The 16,277-nt window shown below is 41.2% G+C and overlaps 1 protein-coding gene across 1 annotated transcript in view; it reads left to right on the top strand.

Moving 5' to 3' along the window:
- The window catches only part of ERN1 (endoplasmic reticulum to nucleus signaling 1), a 38,301-nt gene extending 22,263 nt beyond the window's left edge, over window positions 1-16,038 (top strand). Inside the window, exons 4-22 of the mRNA XM_026861301.1 lie at window positions 174-246; window positions 1,721-1,793; window positions 2,888-3,010; window positions 3,825-3,926; window positions 4,423-4,684; window positions 5,308-5,386; window positions 6,167-6,329; window positions 7,693-7,811; window positions 8,142-8,333; window positions 8,951-9,206; window positions 9,974-10,064; window positions 10,408-10,597; window positions 11,144-11,243; window positions 11,701-11,900; window positions 12,147-12,294; window positions 12,738-12,865; window positions 13,492-13,615; window positions 13,877-13,944; window positions 14,176-16,038. Coding sequence (XP_026717102.1) covers window positions 174-246; window positions 1,721-1,793; window positions 2,888-3,010; window positions 3,825-3,926; window positions 4,423-4,684; window positions 5,308-5,386; window positions 6,167-6,329; window positions 7,693-7,811; window positions 8,142-8,333; window positions 8,951-9,206; window positions 9,974-10,064; window positions 10,408-10,597; window positions 11,144-11,243; window positions 11,701-11,900; window positions 12,147-12,294; window positions 12,738-12,865; window positions 13,492-13,615; window positions 13,877-13,944; window positions 14,176-14,382 — 2,698 coding nt within the window. The 3' untranslated portion in view covers window positions 14,383-16,038. The remainder of the gene's footprint in view (window positions 1-173; window positions 247-1,720; window positions 1,794-2,887; window positions 3,011-3,824; window positions 3,927-4,422; window positions 4,685-5,307; window positions 5,387-6,166; window positions 6,330-7,692; window positions 7,812-8,141; window positions 8,334-8,950; window positions 9,207-9,973; window positions 10,065-10,407; window positions 10,598-11,143; window positions 11,244-11,700; window positions 11,901-12,146; window positions 12,295-12,737; window positions 12,866-13,491; window positions 13,616-13,876; window positions 13,945-14,175) is intronic.
- The last annotated feature ends 239 nt before the right edge of the window (window positions 16,039-16,277 follow it).

Raw genomic sequence — 16,277 nt, 5'->3', positions numbered from 1 at the left:
TATGCGTTCGTTTTCAAAGTCAATAAGTTAAACTTAAAAAAATGAATAATGCAAAGTAAAAAAATATGTCAGGTGAACTTTTCTGTAAAGCCAGTACTGACCATAGTTGCTTTCCTATTCTCTGAGAAACGCAGTACATTTTATATCATTTGTAATTGCTGCTTAAATCCTAGGCCAGCGTTTCTCCCAGACCCAAATGATGGCAGTTTGTATACACTTGGTGGCAAGAATAATGAAGGCTTGACTGTAAGTATATTTTTAAATTCTCTCCTCTGGTAATTTTTAGAGAGGTGCCCTAATCAGACTCACACGAAGGATAAGTCCCTAAGGGAGCTCTCTGCTTTCTTGATAGTACTGTGAAGTTTTGCAGGTTTTTGTACTGTTTGATGGAAGTGTACCAATTTCTTGGAGAAACTTGATCAGACTAGCCAAAAACCAGGATATGTTTTGTCCACTTGTACTATTTTTCTGTAACTTGATAAAACAGTGATGATGACAAATAAAATTTATGTGTTGTTATCCAAATGCTGAATAATGTGTATGATTTGATGGGAAAGGTGTCCACAGAATAATACAAATCCGATAAATCACTATCACCCAAATACTTAGTTTTCTAAAACCATCTGCCAAAAGGCAGGACTATACATGTTCTGTGCTGACACCTTTAGAAGATGTCTTTATAAGATTTAGTAAGCAGACAAAAATGCTGAACCTTTTCAAAATAGTCACCAATCCGTGTAACCCACAGATACTGGCTAACGTTGGACTTTTCTTTTTAAGCTTTGTGGTGATACTCAGATAAAACGTTCAGCTTCCTACATGTTTCTTTTCTCTGGCAGCTGCTATGATTTCCTGTAAGAACTTTAATATTGTTAAATATTTCAGCATTTAGTCACCACTCCCCCCGCTCACCAGTGCAGCCAAATCATAACTTGCAAAATGATTCTTGGTTCTTTTCCTGGGTGAATCCAGCAAGCAGCAATCTGTTTGAATCTATTCCTTTATTCTGTTAATCTCTCTTCTGAATTGAAGTAATTTAATTTCTGTTTAGAATCACTATTAATAAAAGTTTTAAGGAAGAGTGGAGTAACTTTAGCATATTTAAGTAAACACAGCAAAGCCCTGATCTTTATTGTTGGTGCAGTTTGTCTGTTGCTCTTGTGACCTCATCCCAGTAAGTGTCTCTTAAAACTTAGCAAGGATCATCACCCGTTCTGTCAGTGCAGTGCAGGCTTGGCAGTATCTCAGGAACTCTTCAGTCGGAGATTGATGCTTCACCCTCTCACCAGTTTCATTTGTATGAAGTTGTCTGGCCTTTATAAATGTCCAGCCCTGTGGAGAACCATTTTATACTCGTTATAGGTGGGACAATCAAACCATGGTATGTTGAAGCCCAAACAGTTTATAAGTCGTGATGGTAGACCTTAGAACCACAGAGTCTTGACCTCCAAACCTCTCAGCTGCAAGTAGTTCTTCCATTCTATTTGCATTTCTCCTGTTGTAAACTCACTGAGACAGACTTCTCTCTGTTCTGCGTTCTCAGAGCAAGGTCTTGACCTGAAATTTTGAGTTCTGAGGCACTGCAGTAATACAAATAAACAACAATAAAACCTATATCTGAGATTTCTGAAGTTTTCTGACCACACTTTTCTGTGAACAAATGTGAAGACTATCACACCAATGTGAATAAGCTTTTATTGTTGTCTTTTTTTTCCCCTAGAAACTTCCATTTACTATCCCAGAGCTGGTGCAGGCATCTCCCTGTCGCAGTTCAGATGGGATCCTGTACATGGGTGAGCTCAAATTTAATCTCTTTTAGATTGTAAGATGTTCAGCAACTAGAAAATGTAGAGACTTCCAGACAGACTGCATGGAAATATGCTTTATTCTGAGTATTACTTATGGTTTTTCATGAACCTTTCTGATGACAGAAAATCTGAATAATAAAGAATTCAGTTTTTGAACTGTTTGAAGATTAAAACCCACATACTTTTCCTGAAGGAGAAAACAGATGTTCTACCACTAGTGAATAGCCTGTATGGGCTTTTTTGGTTTCTTGAGATGTTATCTCTCAACAAAATGTGACTTCTACTTAAAATCTTCGTACACTTATAAATGTCATTGACTGCCCGACAATTATACAGAAATCCCATTGTAACGTGGTTAGACATCCTCCATTATCTGCGATACAGTCAGTTCACTTACACTACAAATAATAACAAATTTGTGGCTCACTGTCCTGACTTATTCTAACTGGAGATGGAGTTAGGAGGAGAAAGGGAGAAGGAAGGGCAGTTATTACTTATCACAACAGTAAAATGTGTGAAGGATCAGGATGAATTTAGTATGTTTTTTTTAATCTCCTGAATGGCCAATACCTACTCCTGGTTCTCCACTTTGTGTCTCTCTAGTAAAGGAGTGAAAAATGTTTATTTGAAGCTTCTAAACAGAACACATATGTTAGTGTCAAAGAAATATATAAGGTCACGGGACACAGTATTGAGTGGGATGTTAGGATTGCAATCCTTAACCAATTTGAAATGTGTAGACCCTCGTAATTCTTTTCCACCTGCTGTTCTTCAACATTAGCACTTCAGTCTCCTCTTCTGCTAGCTCACAGGATCTTCTACACTCAGAACTCTGTTAGATTTTATCAGTGTGAAGAAATAATTCAGCCAATAGTACTTAGTGTTCTAAATACTGTATTTAGTTTTTCTTGTTGATATTTAGGATTGGAAATTAAGCCTGACTATGAGAAATTGTTTTATTAAAAACGCTTTATTCATGCCAAGTTCTTGAGCCTACTAAAGAAAAATAAAGACTGAAAAGCTTGTGGAAATGCAGTTTTTCCAACTGAATGGTAATGTGGCTTAAATTATGATTTCAGGTAAAAAGCAGGATATTTGGTATGTGATTGACCTCATGACTGGGGAGAAGCAGCAGACCTTGACCTCCTCATTTGCAGAAAGTCTTTGCCCATCAACATCCCTCCTGTATCTTGGGAGAACAGGTCATATGCTTTATTTTCTGCAACTTTTAGAAGAAAAGCTGTTGTTAAAGTTTAGGCTCATAACAAATGACCTTGTGATCAATACAGATTTGCAAGTTTATTTCTTAAAAAAACTTATGTAAATTTTGATTTTAGACTGTACACAGAAAAATTATTCACTCTTTATAGCAGCAGTGGTTTTAAACTTTGGCAGTAGGCATGGTCCATTATTATTCTTGTTGACTAAGTGGCATATATATTCTATTTAACAGTGCATTCCAGTAGCAGCTGTGAACCTGTTTGCTCTGTACCGTACAGGTTTTTCTAAAAACTGTTTAAAGAAAATGGAGAGATAATATATCCATTAAAATGACAAACACAGTATTCTAAATAACTGTTAAAACTAGACCCACACCATATAGGTGTTGACTATTAAAAAGGAGTAAGTGTTACAGACTTGTTCTTTAACCTATATTAATGTGTTCCTTAAGTGTGATAGTTCAGTTACAGAACATGGTATGCTGAATTTTAGAATGCAGGGTTTAGAAACTTGTAAGTACAACAAAGTACATAAGAAGCAGCTGTGCAGTAAAACCAAAATGCTGGTAACGTGGGCAGTAACTGTCTGCAGGGCTTGTTCTGAGATTCCTGTAGATCAGTGTGTGAGTGGATTGTGCATCATCTTTAACAGCTATGAAATGTTTATTTATTAGGAGTGTTGGGGCAATGAAATGCAGAGCGCAGTAAGTGCTTTGAAGAGTGTCTCAGATTTGAGGCGATTGATTCTATTCTCTCACAGGTTTTTTTGCTTCACAGACTGTGTATTTTTTAACAGAGTACACGATCACAATGTATGACACCAAGAAGAAGGAGCTGCGATGGAATGCAACCTACTTTGATTATGCAGCTACTCTACCTGATGAAGACATAAAATACAGTAAGAATTTAATTGCTGCTTCCCCCCCACCCCTATCCCCCTCATATTGGCTGTGGGTTTTGTGTACAGGCAAGAATATTCTGATTTTTTGCTATAATTAATAGCTCAAGCTGTCTGTCTGATTTTTGTGCAGTTGATAGGCAGCTGCCAGTTTTTATCCTTTACATGCCATAGTATCTGGAGCCTGTTGGGTAGCTTCAGGTAAATTAAATCTAAGAAGGTACAGCTCTTTAGATACAACTCTTTATAATTTAGTGAAAAATGGCAGGAGAAGAAGCAAACGTAAACTGTTGTGCAGACTCAGGAAAAGCTATTGCAGTGCCATTGCAACTGAACTTTTATCAGCCTCAGACAACTGATTTGCTGCTCAGCTGTTCTTCTGCAGTGTAAGGTGTAACGGACTCGGCAGCTAACGTAGAGCTTGAACTGTTAATGTGTATTATTCAAGTTGCATGTCTGCAGCAATCCAGATAATCTCTGTATCTGTATATTGTAGAAATGTCCCACTTTGTGTCTAATGGAGATGGACTGGTGGTGACTGTAGACAGTGAGTCTGGGGACGTTCTGTGGATTCAGAATTACGCTTCTCCTGTGGTAGCTTTTTACATCTGGCAACGTGAAGGATTACGGAAAGTTATGCACACTAACGTGGGGATAGAAACTCTGCGATACTTGACGTTCATGTCTGGGGAGGTTGGACACATTACCAAGTGGAAATATCCTTTCCCAAAGGAAACGGAGACCAAGAGCAAACTGACGTGAGCATGAATATTCCTGTTGTTCTCACTGTCTGACAGAGCTTTGTCATTAAAACCTGATTTGTATGCATTCAGTTAAGGATTGTTCTACAAGTTTCAAGGTGGTGAAAAGAATACATAAAATGAGCTCTAGTTCTCCAGCTGTTACTTCACATCATATTTGATCTTTTACTGTCTAAAGGCAGAGACAAAAAACCTATTATAAACTTAGGAAATGTATATTCATAACTTTAATCATATATTCAGTGTTGAAGAGTTTCTTATAATGTGGAATGGAATTGTTTTTATAATGTGAAGCCTTTCACGTTATAAAAAAGATGCATGGCATTTTGGCAAATACCAGTTATTGAATAATGCAGAAACAGGACACGTGTTATGTCAAATGAGTAATTGCAATGTGAATAATCAACTAATAATGCTTTCAGAATTAAAAAGAATAGCTTCATAGTACAGCAGTACTTAAAACAATTTTACAGATTCAGGCTTTTCAAGATAGAAATATTGATGATTTGAGAAACTCATGCTTTAGTTCTGCAGGACTGTGTTGCCAAGGTTTTAGCTAAGATGGTGAAACATCCATTTCTCTACTACTTTCTAACACTTACTGGTTTTTTTTTTACCAGACCAACTCTATATGTAGGGAAATACTCCACAAGTTTGTATGCATCACCATCGATGGTGCACGAAGGAGTAACTGTTGTGGTAAGTTGGAAGCTGCAACAGTTGACTGACACCTGCTGAAAAATGCCTTTACAGAATTACTGCTGTCCTGGGTTTAAAAAAATAAAGTTGAAATGGAAACATACATAATTAAAAAAGACAACTGTGCCATAGTAAAGTGGCAAAGGAATCTGATTGAAATAGAAAATAAAACCCTGAAGGCTGTACATGTACGGAGAGCTGGTTTTAAATTGCAGATTGCTCTCAGGAAATACATAGGAAATTAAATATTTCAGCAAACAATTAACAGTAAGCCTTAGAATGCATGACTATATTTCAGGATTCATTTCAAACGCTGCAAAGAAGTAACTGTAGTTCATCAGGAATTGTGCCAGACAAGATGAGCAGGAGTGGACCAGAGGTGGTTACGTGGTATTGCTGGTGCATTGTGGTTAATGTTAAAATTGCTGGTTTGTTCACCAAAGTAACTCCCCATAGATAGGAAACTGCATCATAGTTTTGTTTTGCTCACACTGTGGCTGTCAAGGTAGGAAATAAAGATCCTGTTTAACTTTTCTAAAAAAAAAGAGAGAGTCATCTCATCTCCTGGGCAACAGGCAACATGCAGTGTAGAAGGTCTAATGTCCAAGGTTGTTGAAGCAGTTGCTGAGGGCGTAATGGCAGTGTTTACTTACGGTGACTTTGCTGCCAGTAATTTTTGCCTGCCCACTGATTTTGACCTTCGTTTTTTATTTAGTTGCCTATTTAAATATTATAGGGACACAGTACTTCCTTAATTGTTACAGTAATCTCTCTTTCTAGCCCCGTGGCAGTGCCATACCCTTACTAGAAGGTCCAAAAACAGAAGGAGTCACAATTGAAGACAATGGCGAGTGTGTTATCACCCCCAGTACGGATGTCAAGTTTTCAGGCAGACTGAAAGAAAAGAACAAACTCCACTATTGGAACGACTGGCTTTTAATAGGTACGGGAGGTCCCGTGCTGGGCGCTGCTGGGCGCTGCTGGGCGCAGGGTGGTGTTGCCATCTGGTGGGCAATTCTCACCCAAACCTCAGCGCTCTTCTTCGGCTGCTGTAGATCAGTCACAATGACTGCCTCAGCTCGGGCAATAATTACTCAATTCCAGTAATCGTTTCTAATTTGTTCTCATTCGCACGTGAATTAATGTCCTTAAGTCTACCGCTGCATGCTGTTTTTCCCAAGGCCCCTGCTTTATTCTGTGCATAGCATGAAGAGTGCTTAGCTCAGTACGTGGAAGGTTGTTGATTGTTCATTTGCCTCCTCTTCAGAGAGGCGTATAGGTAATTTATTATTTACTGTAAATATTGTATCCTAGTTCCTCTGGATTTTTTTTTTTATTGTGCATAATGTTGCTTTAATTCTCATCATATGGATCAGAGGGTCATGTTTTCCCCATTTTCCAAATGGAGGGTTAAGGCACAGATCCTGAAGATAATAAAGTGTCAGCCTGTCTTGTGTGTCCCAAATCCCAATATTTTGGAATTGACTTTTCAGGGCATTTACAATTTTGCTTCAAAAATGAAGAACTGTCTGAAATTCAGCTTTAAGTGATGCAAGTTTATAATTAATTGATTGATACGTGCCATAGGATCTCTGTGGCTGGGGCGGGGTGTCACTTTCAGCTTCTCTGCTGCCTTTCTCTTCCTGTGATCCCTTCCTTTGTCGATACTGTCCCACTCTTGCAGCACGTCAGTAACAGTTCACATTCCTCTGCAACTCTGTGTGCTGAATGACCTGTGCCCTCAGGTTTTTCCCTCCTCCCTCCTTTTTCTTTCCTGCTCTATATATGAGCAGGACGTTTCTGTCTATTCCAGCTGCAAAAACTGGAAGCGCAGTAATATCTCCCTCTTCTCACCTACATAACTAGGACTAGCCAAGGAGGAGTGTGAAGAGCACTTGTAGCTGAGTGCTGGATCAGTTCTTGCTTCCTTGTGCAGCACAATCCATTCCCTTCAGAACCATTTCATATCTAGAACATGATCTTCACCTCAAGACCACATTAGAAAGCAAAACTACCTCAGGAGTGAGCCAGCTAGGAGGCATAATGCATGTTCCTCTAATGGCCAGGAACCAAATCCACAGCCAGTGCTTGAGCACAGAGTCCTTCAGGATTGTGATCACCGTAGCTGTGACTGCTTAGGAAGGACAGAGGGAAAAAATGTTTTTATTTGAGCTTTTGTTCTGTGATGTTCTCAAGCATATTGTAAATCTACTTTATATGTGCTCTTCAGCAAAGATGTTGAAATCAAGAATGTCTTTCCTAAAAAGAGACGACCTTTTATTTCAGCAAATGTGTTTTATTTAAAGGACACCATGAAACGCCATTATCTGCCCCTACAAAGATCCTGGAGAAATTCCCAAGCAACTTACCTAAGAGGCCTGAAAACGTGATTCCGGTTGACTCTGATAAAGCCACTATTGAAGAGGTTTGTGATGAGAACAGTCATCTTACTGGATGATAGAAGAATAGAAAGGAGTAGAAGCTGGAGAAGGACTCAGAAGGAAAGCTACATGGAATGACTTCATGGTTTTTGTCAGATTTTTGTGTACTTAGCATGTAGACTCACTGGTATGATGCGTCATTCCTTATTTCAGAATTAGGACTTTCAGCTGCTTTTGTTTTTTCCATATGCAAGACTTTCTTTGACTTTGGTAGGGTTAGAAATTATTAAAAATGCTTTAGCAGAAGGGCTGACGTACGGGTGCTCCATTACCCATGAAGATATTGATCTAATAGAGCTTTCTTTGCCTCTTAGGTTATTGACATCGTTGAAGGTTCCTCAACAGAAGTGCCTCCTGCTGTTCCAAAGGATATTGAGGAGAAGCCTGCTCGTCCTGTCCCTCGGCTAGAGGCTCCTGTGGACTCCATGTTGAAAGACATGGCCACGATCATTCTCAGCACTTTCCTGCTTGTGGGCTGGGTGGCTTTTATCATCACTTATCCAATGGTAATGCTGATTTAGCTTGAAGTGCTTTTGAGTTTTGGGAGAGTCAATAGCGTTTTACAACCCAAGAAATGATAGAGGAGTTAGAAAACAACACACTACAGGGTTTCTTTGCCCTCTTCACAGATCTGCAGTGCATAGCAAAGGCTACAAGTTTGACATAACAGTGATTTCTCTAGGCATATGTGCCAACTCTGGAGATTTTTTTTTTTTTTCATCCCACCAATTCTGGTTTTTGTATGTGTTACTCTTTTCACAGACATGATCTTAACACCATTGGCTTCACTCCTCTCTTCCTCACCTGAACCACTGTCAGGTTCTCCAGCTTTTGGATCAAAGCCTTTATCCTTCTGTGGTTTAAAGACACCTAGTCAACCTAGTAACAGTTAGCTTTTGCCATATTAACCAACCAGTGTGATTTCTCAGCTTTCCAATGGAAGTTCAGAATGAAATTGAAAGCGTGTGAGTGAAAGTTCCCCGGCCTACTTGGCTGATATGTTATAACAAGAGTTTTCCTCCCACCTTTTGGGTGTAGCCACCCCAGTAGCTATAGAGTTCCCTTTTATGATGAGACTGTAAAAACTTTGCTCCACTTATGGAACTGAGGTCCTTTCTCACAGAGTGTACATCATCAGCAGCAGAGGCAGCATCAGCTGGAAGAGAAGATACAGCTCTTGCAGCAACAGAAGCTGCCCTTTCGTGCGCCCAGTCATCTACCCCCAGAAGCAGATTTCTTGGACACCTCCTATGGACGGACAGAGAGCTCAGCTGCCAGCACACCGAATATGTCACCCAGAGCATCCAACCATTCTGCGTATTCCAGCATCTCCACCTCTGATGTTGGGAGCTGCCTGTCCACTGAGCAAGAAGAAGGAGGTAAAGTTGATCCAGTGGCTTTTATTGTGAGTCTCTGTATTTCCCCTGTCTGTATGATGATACAGCACAACGATGAAAATGCCGATGACACTTCATGGATCAGACAGCTGAAAAGGACCGTCGTTCTCATTTAGTCTGACCATTTGCAGAACACTCTGCAGGTGTGCCATGCCCTGACAATGAGCAGGATTAGTTGCTTTAGAAAAACATCCAGTTCATAGCTGCCATCTGAGGGATTATGTTCTCCATGGTGGTATATTCTTATCACCTGTAGCTCTTCTAGGGAGAGGTTTGTTTAAGTAAAAATATGTATTGTTATGGTTAACTAGAATCAAGAAATAGGATTATGCAGCATGACCTGCCTTCCTGGCTGATTGTCCTGTGCACTATATTGTCCCTTCGGAGGCTTTTCAGGGGAACTGCTAGTAAACCCCCTTCCATAACTGTCAGTCATCTTTTCCTAAATTCAACAAGACATCTGTAAAACTTTTTAGAAAGAGTTTGTCTGCTGAGCACCACCAGTTTCTTACACTGTCTTGAGACCTGATCTTTCCAGACCTTATATCAGGTGTTGTGTACAGAATGTGTTTGCCTCTGCCTGTTGGATCATTTGGTCACCAGAGAGTGTTTGCCTACTCGGCGTGGTTACCAAAATGGAGATGTTCTGTGCCGTTAATTTAAACATGAGCAAAGAGACTTTCACATGCTGGCCCGGAAGGATGTAAAAGGCTGACTTCACCCGTCCTTGTTTCTTGTTTTTTATTCAGATGAAGATGCAAACAGAGTGATGGTTGGCAAGATTTCGTTTAACCCAAAAGATGTACTGGGACATGGAGCTGAAGGGACAATTGTTTACAGGTAGAAGACAATATGTACATTCAGCATTAAATAGACCAATGAGTGTCTTATTTACATTTGGGTTTGGGTTTTTTTTAAATAAAGAAACCCAACATATCTAATAAGAACACAAATGAAACTTTGAACAAGTATTTTGCGTGTGGCTGGAATATTTTCATGCAGTGTTTCTTCATTAGCAAAAACTACTTCCCTTAGAAATGGTTAATGACCAAACTTATCTGTTTCCAGCATGAGAGATGCTTTAATATGCCTCTGTAAAATGTCTCCTGTTGTCACTTGCTTTGTACATGGTTTGTCTATAGAGAGTGTAAAAGGCTGACGTGGCTTTCCTTCCTGTCTGCAGGGGAACGTTTGATAACCGTGATGTTGCAGTGAAAAGAATTCTTCCTGAGTGCTTCAGCTTTGCAGACCGTGAAGTACAGTTGCTGCGAGAGTCCGATGAGCACCCAAACGTGATCCGCTATTTCTGCACAGAGAAGGACCGGCAGTTTCAGTACATAGCCATTGAGCTGTGTGCTGCCACTTTACAGGAGGTGACGGCTCACTTGCAAACCTACAGAATTTGTGAAAGTCTGCTCCCTGGGAGGCCTGCCATTTCCTTCAGCTTAAGGTGCTGAAGTGCCTGCTGCAGGAGACGTAGTTACTCCCGCCATCACCTCTGTGACAATTACACATTCCTACAACAGGGGTAAAAGTTTTCAGACCTTTAGAAAGATATCCCCAACCTGGTACTGATCTAAGGACAGAAGCTGTTGTCCTCTGATTTTCCTTCTGGTGAAGGACTCCTTTCTAGTCATCCTCCCACTCCTACCATCTAGGCTTCAAAGACCCTCTGCTCTTGCTTCTGGAGCACAGTGCTATAGAATTCTAAGTGATGTTTTAGAGATCATCACCTTCAGCCAAAAATAAAAAGGGACTCTTTCATGTGTGTTACTAACTAGCATTAACCTGCAATTTATCCAGTCTAAACTATTTTTTGGTGGGGGGGGTGGTGAAGGGAGTATTCTTACTATCTGAGAACGGACTAAGGATAAGCAATATTGTGGCTGAATCTTCTGGTTTCCTGTTGTAATTTGTAGTATGTTGAGCAGAAGGCCTTCAGCCACCATGACTTACAGCCCATCACTCTCCTGCAACAGACAACATCTGGTCTTGCCTACCTGCACTCCCTTAGCATTGGTAAGGATGCCTCTCGTTTCACTATTGGATGGAGAGTGGTATATTTTTGTAACCAGGAAAAAAAAAAAAAAAAAAGGAAGAAACTGGTCTGGTGCTGGGGGCTTACTTCAATCCCAGAGGAGAGTTGTAGAAACTCCACCTGGTGCTGGCAGCAGTAGTGTCTGTCCTTGGACAGCGGCCTTGTCCCTGTAACATTCTGCTGCACTGGAGGAGTAAAGCTGGTCATTACCATTTGTGCAGGGTGCTGCAATTTTTTTTTGGATAGAAGTCATGTAAAACAATGACTAGTGGTGATGGAACAGAAACGTGATGAGCCTCTACCAAAGACAGAAGGTTGAGGTTAGGACTTTGGTTTCACAAACGGTGGATCAGCCTTGTGAAAGGTTTACAAAATACATAAAAAATTTGCAAATGTTGTTGGGATTGCCTGAAGTGGATAAATGGGTGTTTGTAATAGTCCACAGGGATCTGAAGCCCCATAACATCCTCATCTCGATGCCTAACGCCCACGGGAAGGTCAAAGCCATGATTTCAGACTTCGGCCTCTGCAAGAAGCTGGCAGTGGGCAGGCACAGCTTTAGCCGTCGGTCGGGCGTGCCAGGCACCGAAGGGTGGATTGCCCCGGAGATGCTGAGTGAAGATTGCAAAGAGAACCCTGTAAGTCTCCAGCTTTCCCTCGGGCTCCCCCAGAGGAGGCAGCACAGCCAAGGTGGCACATTGTTGCAGGCAGACTTTAAGAGAGCAGCACTCGATACCTGGGCATTCATGCTGGCTTGCAGCTGAATATGTGATTCTGAAAAGTTTCCTTCTGCTCTTAGATGCAAAATAACCACCCTGTGATGATCAAAGTCTTCAGGGAGAAAATAAATTTTTTTATTGCTATTAAAGGTTGTTTATTTGCAGACGTATACCGTGGACATCTTTTCAGCTGGCTGTGTCTTTTATTATGTGGTATCTGAAGGCAGCCATCCCTTTGGCAAATCTCTGCAGCGGCAAGCCAACATTCTGCTGGGTGCATACAGCCTGGAGTCTTTAAATGCAGGGAGGCATGGTAAGAAAAGCACGGTAAACATAAAGCTGTAGAGTTCAGTGAACTTTTCATGGGTGTTAAAATGCCAACAGAAATGACAGAACTGTGACCCACGTGGTGAAAGTTGTGTTCCCAGTGTACTCCAGTAAAGGTCCTAAAGTTCTTAGCGTCAGCACCCCAAAGCATCTTGGGGATACACAATCAGGCACCCTGCAAGCTTGACTGTGGAGTTATTTCATGTATTTGAAGGGTGGGAAAGAGCTGAGATTTGGTCTTCATAATCACACTGATTCAACACCACTGACTTTCTGTTGACTGCGCAGCGTATCTGTGAGGGAGGTACTTGAGCTAGTGGGGCTAGTGTTCAGGTTTGTGTTGGAGGAAGTAGAGAACATAATGAGTTTCTAAAGTACAAAACATTAGATTTCCCTATAGCCTAAGAATTACCACCCTTTTCCTTGCAGAAGATATAGTTGCTCGTGATTTAATAGAGCAAATGATAAACATGGACCCTCAGAAGCGTCCGTCTGCCAGCTGTGTGCTAAAACACCCATTCTTTTGGAGTTTAGAAAAACAGCTCCAGTTTTTTCAGGTTTGTGTTGGCCTTTTCTATCCTTTACATTCTAAAAACCCCTGTAGACATTCTTTAAATCTCGAATTCAGTCTCTTCTAGTGTCATGGATGTTTGAGGTGATAGAATATACAACCTTACTGTGAGGAGTGACAAAGAAAAGTTGTAATACCTGGGTGCCATCTCTCAGAAACTGGCTTAATCTTGCCAAAGATCTTTTACAGGGGGGCTGGAACGAGATGTTATCAACTTAAATTGGAGTGAGGAAGGTCTCTAGCAGCTAGAGGCAGTGCAGGAGAGCGTGGTGCCTGGCGGGTTTTCCAGAACAGGGTAGCCCCCCGTAGGGGATATGCAGGCTTAATCCAGATGAGGGGTGGGAACTGGCTGAGGAGCTGAGGGTTTTTTCCAGCCTTATCATCTTGTGCTCTGTGATAAAAAGGCTTTGGCAGATCGTGAAACAGCTCGTCATCACAGAAACCTCTGTAGCCCAGTCCCAAGCATAATCCATTGCATCACACTTTGTCACGGAGTGAAGTAGAATCACAACTCATTATCAGGACAGGCTGTAATTGGCTAGAAGCAGCAATTTTACATTGTTGGGAAAAGCTTGGAAATAAAACTAGAAATAACCTGAATGTCTTTTCCAGGATGTTAGTGACCGGATAGAGAAAGAATCTTTAGATGGTCCAATAGTCAAGCAATTAGAAAGAGGTGGAAGAGAGGTGGTGAAAATGGACTGGAGAGAGCACATCACCGTTCCTCTCCAGACAGGTAATGGATCGTGTTTTATCAGTGGAAACAAGGTACGTGCTGTTGTTCCCAGTCTGCAGGGACAGGAAGGTGAGGAGCACTCTGTCTCAGTTTTGGCACATGACCGTTACTTGTCAATGTATTTCTTCAAGTTAAAGTACATGTTTAGATACTGAAACACACCCGTGGGGCTGTGTGACTGCAGGCACACATACCTTACATTTGAGGCCAGCAACTAAAACCATCAAAACACCAAAAGAAATCTTGTCATTTCTTTCACAGATCTTCGAAAATTCCGATCGTATAAAGGAGGCTCAGTGCGGGATCTTCTGAGGGCAATGAGAAATAAGGTAAAGGAGTTCTCTCCCTGCACAACACACACACACTGGTTCTGCCCCCTTGGGTTGGCTGTTGCCAGTCTGCATCTGTCTCACCTTGGTTTTGGTACTGAGCTGCTTCACAACAGACTACCAGGAGGTTACTTTGCCCACGCAGATGATCGGGGACAGTCAGCTCTGTTGAAAAGCAGATCCTTGGACACAAACCCTCTGACCGAGCTTTTCCCTGTTCTCCCTTCACAGAAGCACCATTACAGAGAACTGCCTCCCGACGTGCAGGAGACCCTGGGCTCCATCCCGGATGATTTTGTGTGTTACTTTACAGCTCGTTTCCCTCACCTGCTCCTACACACTTACAATGCCATGCATATCTGCTGCCAGGAGAGACTGTTTCAGCATTACTATTATCAGGACTCTGCAGAGCTGAGCCTTGCAGGAGACACTGTTTGAGAGGAGAGGGATGGAGCTTTCTTCTCTGGGACCAACATTCCAAGCACAGGGCTGTGAAACAGGCCTACCTTTAGCAGGGACAGTGGGATCAAAGAGCTGAATTCTCTCTCTTTGAAGAAATCAAGCTTCCAAAAAGTGCCTTGTACCTCTGCCTGCGCTGGATCACAAGATGGTAGGAGCCCAAGGAGCGAGTCGTAACTTCAGGAAAGCAATGAACCCTGGGGTGAGGTTATTCCAAGTTCTCAAGACAGTGAGAACAGAGCGCAAAAGCCGGATCTAACCGTCACCCAATATACCTGTACTGTATGTGATTTGATAACTGATGTGTTTTACTACAACGAATCAAAATATGGCGATTGAAATCATATAATTACTAGGGACTGGGATCTGCAAAAGGAGCCTTTTAGTTGTAGCAAATCATCAGAACCTGCTGTTGCACTACTGCCACGTTATGCATTAGGCACACCACAGTGATTGCAGAGAGCATCATTCCTGATCAGCCAAAAACCAGTAGAGAGTACAATTTCTGTTTAATCAGTACTACCCTGGGAAATTAGTCCCTCATACTTGAGCAGATATACTGGAGTTCTAAAAAAATACTGACTTGAAAAATCAGTTAAAGGTTTACCTACTTTGAAAATAAGCCTCGTTTAAGTATCAACCAGTATTCACCGAAGAGTGTGAACAGTCCTTGATGAAATCACAGTATCAGAATAGATCTACACAAGTAACTTCAGAAAAACCACACCGATGTCAGCTGGGAGCTGCTCATGAGAGGCTGATCATTTATCTACTGCAAGTGTTCCTTACTTTCTAACAAAGAAGGGTCGCCAGCTGCAGAGCCAGAGGTAAGAGGAGTCCTGGGGAAAAAGGATGGAAATAGGAAACAATGAGATATGTACAGAAATTATAGGCAGTGTTTTTAAGGGGTGCGATAAGGCTCTAGAGGAGCCTGGGTTCCTCTTTCCGTGGGTTGCTAATCACATCCATGGGAGCTGATGTTTTTAAAGATGCAGTATTTCTTTTCATTGGCCCTAAAGCTGTGACAAAGCATTAAGTGTGTGCTAAGGATGAAGAAATGCTGAATTTTAATATTAATACAAGTGGGGTGTTCTTTTACAATATATTTATTTAACATATTTATATTTATTTAATTTTTACTACAGTGGTATCAAATCCAAGTGGTACAAGTATAAAGCATGCCAAATCATTCTTAATCCGTTTTGTGTTTATAGTTAATCATATTAACAACTGGAAGAGGAAAGTGATACTGCATCTTTCAAGGGAATTAATTAAAAAGTGGGAATTTGTATGACTGTGCCATTGTGTCTTAAACTAATAAATTATTGACAGCGATGTGTATGATTGGGTATGTACAGCTACTTTTCTGGAGCTATTTTACAGAAAGTTTTTTTTTCCTAGTTTTACAGTGTATGAGAACAATTTACCTAAGATGCCAACTGTGCAAGTTTCATGTTTCTGAAGCTTAAAAAAAAAAAAAAAAAGGTAGTATTACCTAAGAAGATTTAAAGCCTATTTCATATTTTTGTACTTCTCATGTAAAGTTATTTTATAAGTCTACTAAATAAAGACTTGTACTCCGATTAAAAACAAAAAATCCCCACACCTTCTAGTGATGCTGTGTGCCCGGGGAACTAAGCTGGACTGCGCCGCGGTGAGGAACGGGGGAACGGGGCACAGGGTAACGCACCCCCGGGTCCCCGGTCCTGCCCTGGAAACACACAGCTGGGGGTCGGGGGGGCTCACGGGGCCTCCTGTTGGTGTTCTGACAGCCCCCAGGCACCTGGCTGAGGCAGGTAAGAGAAAAATGGCTGCAACGATCCCGTGCTGCGCTGTTCATAAATACTTTTTTTTTTTTTTTTTTTTTTTTTTTT

Source organism: Athene cunicularia, assembly GCF_003259725.1.
Source record: "Athene cunicularia isolate RWA chromosome 18 unlocalized genomic scaffold, athCun1 chr18_part1, whole genome shotgun sequence".
Lineage (NCBI taxonomy): Eukaryota > Metazoa > Chordata > Aves > Strigiformes > Strigidae > Athene > Athene cunicularia.
This window is presented reverse-complemented; position numbering and strand designations above follow the sequence as displayed.